This window comes from Stylophora pistillata, chromosome 6 (genome assembly GCF_964205215.1).
Source record: "Stylophora pistillata chromosome 6, jaStyPist1.2, whole genome shotgun sequence".
Taxonomy (NCBI): domain Eukaryota; kingdom Metazoa; phylum Cnidaria; class Anthozoa; order Scleractinia; family Pocilloporidae; genus Stylophora; species Stylophora pistillata.
The window spans coordinates 18,517,075-18,524,056 of record NC_142524.1 but is presented as its reverse complement, the minus strand read 5'-3'; the positions used below and the strand labels follow the sequence as shown (position 1 = coordinate 18,524,056).

General features: G+C 36.8%; 1 protein-coding gene across 1 annotated transcript in view; it reads left to right on the top strand.

Moving 5' to 3' along the window:
* Positions 1-15: 15 nt before the first annotated feature.
* The window catches only part of LOC111341471 (CCR4-NOT transcription complex subunit 9), an 8,416-nt gene continuing 1,449 nt past the window's right edge, over positions 16-6,982 (top strand). The window contains exons 1-7 of the mRNA XM_022948450.2: positions 16-173; positions 3,814-3,941; positions 4,815-4,867; positions 5,006-5,073; positions 5,185-5,272; positions 6,356-6,462; positions 6,560-6,655. Of these exons, the coding sequence (XP_022804185.1) occupies positions 150-173; positions 3,814-3,941; positions 4,815-4,867; positions 5,006-5,073; positions 5,185-5,272; positions 6,356-6,462; positions 6,560-6,655 (564 nt within the window). The 5' untranslated portion in view covers positions 16-149. The remainder of the gene's footprint in view (positions 174-3,813; positions 3,942-4,814; positions 4,868-5,005; positions 5,074-5,184; positions 5,273-6,355; positions 6,463-6,559; positions 6,656-6,982) is intronic.

Below are 6,982 nucleotides of genomic sequence, written 5' to 3'. Positions count from 1 at the left end.
AGTCCGAAAGTTTGCCGCTTACCCTAACCAGCGGCGGGCTCAAGTGTGCTTTGAATCGAACTATGTCTTCAGTCATAGGGTCAGAAATAGGTTGTGTCTATCAGAGCTAAACAACACACTCTTATAGGACCAAAAACTAGCAAAGAAATATGATGCATCAGCTTGGACAACAGGTACTATTTCATTCAAACTACCATTGCGTCGAAAATCATCCCTAATCTACTTTAAATGTGTAAAAAGATGTCGTTGATTGTTGTTCAAGTTCCCGTATATCGTTTTCGTCTTATTTTAAACGTTTGCTTTCACCTTCTTTGTTTCACCAATCAATCTCTCTTTCTGGTGCTTTCTGTTCCTTAAGTTAGTTTAAGTTCTATCACTACGTGAGCTTTTTTGAGTTGGGTTTATGAGAAAAAAAAGTTAGTTAATATGATTAGAGAAAGGGAGTCACTTAAGCTGACAAACATCACTTTTTCTTTTGAAGTGGATATAATTAAACACGATCCCTTATCTAAACGTGTATAATCTGTTTGAAAAATTTGAAGAACATAGAGTCGTTTGAAGATTCTCCTGATTTATAAAGCTCATTTTTTGGAAATTTAAGAATCGCTTTTGTGGGAACATAATCCAGACAGTATACTCAGCAATTCGCAGAATACCAGAACATCATTTGATCTATTTCTTCGTCCCACTCTCTACCCCAAGGATAATCAGCACAGGGGAATCGTAACATCCCTTTTGCATTCATAGGCTACACTCTGCAATATGTAAATAATCTTACTCCAGACGTTTGAGCAGAAACAAGAACGAGGACTTAAATTATTATTGATTTTTTCTTATTCCCTACTTATTTATTATATCCATACATGATAGACATACTCAGCATTTTATGTCATTAAAGGCTAATAGTTTTGAAAGAAACTGTTTGGGGCTGCGTCAGTGGGAGTAACGAAATAATTTGGATATATCAACAACGTTGAAATGGAAATTGGCCACCATAACGAATACAAAAGCTGATGTTTCGAGCGTTAGCCCTTCGTTGGAGTGAATAGAGGAATTGTGGGTTGTGTGTGCTTTTAAAGGCAGAAAATGGAGCTACGTTATTGGTGGGAACATGGCAACAAGAAAAAGAAGAATAAATTAGTGGAATGAAAAGCGTTCGTTGATCCCTGTGGGATTTAGACTGCTGGTTTGCCGGTTTTATGTCATTATTCATTGACAAGCTTCATATGTATTTTATAACTTAGTATGTTTAATATTGTAATTATACTTATTTATTACATCCATACGTAATAGACATACTCAGCCTTTTATGTAATTATTCATTGACAAGCTTTATATTTATTTTAGGAAAGAGTACCATATAACCCCATACATTAATTATGCATTCCACTTCTTTGTCTTTCATGATAAAACTTTAAAAACAAAGTCTACTAGTCTGAATGTATAATTAATGTATGGGGTTATATGGTACTCTTGCCTTATTTTATAACTTAGTAAATTACACAGGCAGGTCCATATCACCCATTGGCTGCCAATTTACCAAGCAAAGAAACAAAGCCCTGCTACACGACAGCTGAACTGTTAAACTTTGTGCCGCATAGATTAGATATATGTCTATTATTGTTATTATGTAAATTATTTTGTATATAAGAAGTGATGGTAAAGAATATTCTTATTAAATCCCCTGATGATTGGGCAATCACAAAACAGGCTTGTCAAGATGACAGCGTAGTTTATTTGTTTCTTTCCTCTACAAACATATATATTTGTTTGTATGTATGTATGCGTTAAAGGAGTAAGTAAAGCAACTCAAAGTTTATTTTGGTTTTATCAACTGAATTGATAATGTAAATTGGCCACCATAAAGAGTTTCAAAGCTGATATTAGGGACCTTAAGCATTGACAATGAAATGCACGACAACAATATTCGCAACCCCAGAAGGATTGGATCGAGGGTTTCGTTCTCGGCCGGAAAAGCGAAAGTTAAGCACTGTATTGTTTTGAGGCGACAACAAATTTTGATTCCCTGACTAGTTGCTCTTGTTATGACTTTCAAAAACATCCGAAACCTGCTTCTAATTAATCACAACGATGGCTTTATTCAGTAAATGGTTTGAACCCGGGGGTAACATGTGAAGGTGTAGTCTGATCGTCCGGGTGAGTGTAGTCCTGAGAAGGACTGTTGTCGGTGGCAGTGACTGACGTTTCGACAACCTGTGCGGAAGTCATCATCAGAGTCAAGTCACTTGACTCTGATGATGACTTCCGCACAGGTTGTCGAAACGTCAGTCACTGCCACCGACAACAGTCCTTCTCAGGACTACACTCACCCGGACGATCAGACTACACCTTCATGATGGCTTTATTGATGAGGATGAATTTGTTGTTCTGTATATGGCCTCTATGCATCGAATAACCTCGACTTTCCATACAATTCGTACACACCTTTTGACCTGGAAGAGCTTGATGATTCTGAGACTTTTGCTTTGGAAAACGAGATTTTATTTCTTTCTCATCTTTTACCTTCTTCTCATTTCTCTGGGCGTCACTCTTATCTCCTGAGCTCTTTCTCTTGCTCCCGAATCTGCTCCAGCAAGGTATCAAGCTCATTGGGCTCGGAGACATCCATCCTAGATGCTTTCTATCGATCTCTCCCTGCCCTTGCTGTAACCCTGAACTCTGGACTCTTCAGGGAATTCCAATAGGTGGCGATGCTTTCCCATACTTTTCCTCTCTCACTGCTTTCGGTTTAAAATTGTGAGGTTCGCTCGTTACAGCTTCGCGAAGCATCAAGACATCATGGTCTTCCTTCTGAACAAAATACCTGGATTTACTTGCTGTCAAAAGAAAACGAAAATATATAGTTTTTCAGTACCAAAACTGAAGATTTATACCTTGAAGAGAAACTTAGAATAAGTACAGTGATATGCAGGTCTAAAATAAGAAGAACATGATCTCAAATATCTCAAAATTCTCGTTAAAGAGATACAGAAAATCTTACATTTCTTTTGAGCTGGTTCTTGGGCAGCTGTAGAAATGTGGCTGGCCATGGTTTTAGATGCCTCTGAAAGAAAAGTCATTTTAGTTTGTTAAAAATCGCTAAACTGTTGACATTATTTTGACTTCTGCTGGTCGGCAAATAATACATCAAACAATCATTACATCAAAAGGTGGAAATGGATGGTATCAGGAGGTAAAAGTTTAGTTGGTTACTTACGTTTTCACCAGTGAGAACATAAAAGCTGCTCAGATTCAGTCATCGACGAAGGTTGGACGATGTTTTGACAACATTGCACATGCGCAGAATGCTCACACAGGAAAATTTTTCTTCTGCTCGTCATCGTTGTGCCATTTCGTTGTCAATGCTTAAGGTCCCTATTTGGAGTGTTAGCCCTTTGTCATTCACTCTGACAAAGGGCTAATGCTCAAAACGTAGTTATTTAGTAAGGGAAAAACAAGGATAAGTCTGGTATTCATCTAGCCCACATATTTGACCCTAAAAACAAGCATCTCATTTAAACGTGTTATTTCTGAGAGCATTATTTCAAGCATACCTGTGGTTGTGAAAGCGAACCAAGATATAGCACATAGGGAGAGGGTGGCAATACCAAAGGAAACAAGAAGTGAAGTTCTTCATAGGTATTCCATCATAGACTTTGGAGTTTTCTGCCAAAATGGAGAAATATTAGGGGTGTGTTTTTATGAGTTGAGGAACTTATTTACATTTGTATTTACATGTCAGTAGAATAACAGTCTTGTTGTTACTTTGCATGCTTATAATTTTGATCAACCTTGCTTTTGCATAATTCTCAGCGAGGATTTCCTCACAGCCATCCTACACAGGCATCAAATTTGTCTGAAATGGAAAGAGAGAAAATTTATACATGGGTTCTTGAGCTGTCTAGTCCTGACACAAGAGAGCATGCACTACTGGAGCTGAGGTATATGTTGTTATTTAAACTGCATGCGTATTCACAAAGATACCTATGGGTCATTCACAACTCTAAAGTATTGCGTGAATGTGTAGAACTTTTTAGCAAGTATGATGGACATACACCCATTTTTGTGCCTAATGAACTTTGCAGAAAGAAAAGAGGTCATTTATGTTGCCAGTTATCCCTATTAATGGACTTTATGCACAGTGTAGGATGAATACATGTCACATGAATAAATGCCCCCCCCCCCAGCATTTGAACTTTTGAGGATTGGTCTGTACTGATTCTTTGCCCACCCCCCCAGCCAAAATTGTGTTCAAATGTTTGACAAAAGTGCCAGAGATGATCATGATTTTGTTCAAGGCAAGATACATTCTTGTAGACTTTTACCATTGAGCTATCTGCTGGCAAAAATGAACTTTTAACCCACAACACTTCTATATTAAAAAATAAACACAATTATTCTGCTGGAAAGACTTCACAGTTCCATTGCAAATTTTCCACCCCAACCAGACAAGGTTAAAATTCCCCACCCCCAAGTATAGATGACAGTCAAATACCTGTGGGTTCCATGGGGGGAAGGGATGTTAAAGCTTTGAACTGATCACAGAATCCAATATTAAGTCAATAATGGCACTCACAGAAACATAAAATAATTATCAGAATTATCTTGTTGAGTAAGTGCTATAATTTAACATCACTTGACCAAGTATTTTGCCTCTTCATGGATGTCTTCCTGATCCTTCAATAATGATTTGTTTATGTGCAATATTCTTGTAGTTTGTCTGTGCACTTTCACCAATGTGATGTATGATTTACAGTCATGCAAAATGCATTATTTCGACTAAATTTATTTTTAAATCATTTTCTCTTATTCAGCAAAAAAAGAGAAGTTGTTCCTGACTTAGCACCTATGCTGTGGCATTCATTTGGTAAGGCAGACAAGCAACCATCTTGTAATTCTTTTTATGGTAAAATTTCTCAAAAAGTTAAATGTACATTGTGTAATATAATGCTGTGTGCACATTAATGGTTCAAACATTTTGTCATGCTCTGTTTTTTTTTTGTAGGAACCATTGCAGCATTGTTACAGGAAATAGTTAATATTTATCCAGTTATAAACCCTCCAAATCTCACAGTAAGTGATAAGAAACTATAGAAGACAAACTAAGTTTCTTGTTTTCTACTTCAAAAGTCTTATCTAAGTGATGCAAAAGTTCCTGTCTCATGTGATCGGTTATTTTTTTAGGCCCACCAGTCAAACCGTGTTTGTAATGCTCTAGCTCTTCTACAATGTGTTGCATCTCACCCTGAAACAAGGTCAGCATTTTTACAAGGTAGGATTTTTTTTTTGGCTTTCAAAGATATTCCTGATTACTCAGTCACTCAGCATCAGAGAGACTGGAGATGCTCTGTAACACAACTCTTTTGAAAAGAAAAACACACACAAATGAACCCATACACATATACAAGAAGAATTTCCCAGTATCCATATGTAATGGGTGACGAAGAGTCAGCTGTGATAAATAAACTACACGTTAAAATGGTTACCCTTTTTGTTGTGCCTACTGTACCTTCCTTTCATGAAGGCTGTGGGCACCATGTTACACTGTCGTGTAAGTCCATAACCTTCCCTAAAGCCCCACTTGGTTTTCAGAATGGCAGACTATGGCAAGACACTCGCAACATCTCTTGTGATTCATCCTGGTTCAGTTCCAACACTGGTCATCACGGAACAAATCTGATTAGTTTTCTTCTGATACCTTTTTGTTTTTTTGGGGGTTTATTGGTAGTTAAATTTTTTTTCAGGGCCTAACCTCTGCATTTCAACATTGTCATTGATTTGAACATAAGAGCTACATTGTCAAAGATCAAACATTTACTGAACCTATCTGAACCTATCTAACACGTCTCTTGAAGAAATTCAATTGAAATGGAAAAAATGAAAAAAAAAAAAAAATAGTTGACACGGCAGTGGCTCAAACCTTGTACCTTTGGACTTAAGAGAAGGCATATCCATAGGGCTAGGTATGCAGAGCATACAAATTGGTGAAGTTTTGTATTGAAATAAATCTGATGCACATTTAGTGCATGTACATATTCTACTAATTTCCTGCCCTATCAGTGACCACTGCACAAACTCTGTTCTGACCAAGTCCTCCTTTTGTCACAAGTTTGGCATCAACAAGAGCTGTTATTTAACCACTCTTCATTTTACACCACATTGCTTTTTTACTACAATACTCAACAACTAAACAACAGTAGACATGTGCAGTCATAGACTGCCTTTTATTGTTATCCCCTTGGCTTCTGATGGGTGAAGTAGTCACAATGCTAATGTTAATGAGAAAAAATATTATTGTACAAGTTATTACCTTTAGGATGTGACCAACATTTCTCTATTTGTTTTTCCTTTGCAGCACACATCCCTTTGTTCCTTTATCCATTTCTTCACACCACAAGTAAAACAAGGCCATTTGAGTATCTGAGATTAACTAGCCTTGGAGTTGTGGGAGCTTTAGTAAAGGTATGTTATCTGATTAGCATATTAAAGTTAGATCTTTTTCTGAGGGAAAGTTGTCATCAGTCTAACTTGTCTAGTAAACATTGTGGTTATTTTTCAGACTGATGAAGCTGAAGTCATTAATTTCCTCCTCACAACAGAGATAATTCCTTTATGCTTAAGAATCATGGAATCTGGTAGTGAACTTTCAAAGACTGTAAGTGCCTAATTTTTACTGCTTTTAGCTTCTTCTTGTAACACTCTACGTGGACACATATTATTTTGTTACCAAGTCTTTCTAATGTATTGTTAAAAACATTTGTAAATTAGTGTTTCTTGACTCTCTGCCAAGGTGTGATTAGTAGTTGTATCTTATAAAGAAGGGTCTAAGATATTTTTCATAGCAAATCAATCAAGAGATTAGACATTCTAGCTGACAAGGTTCTTCATTTTCAGCACCTATTTGCCTCTATAATGTATGTGATTCTGTAAGCTTAATTAACCCTTTAACTCCCAGAAGTTAGTAACATGTAACTTCTCCCTA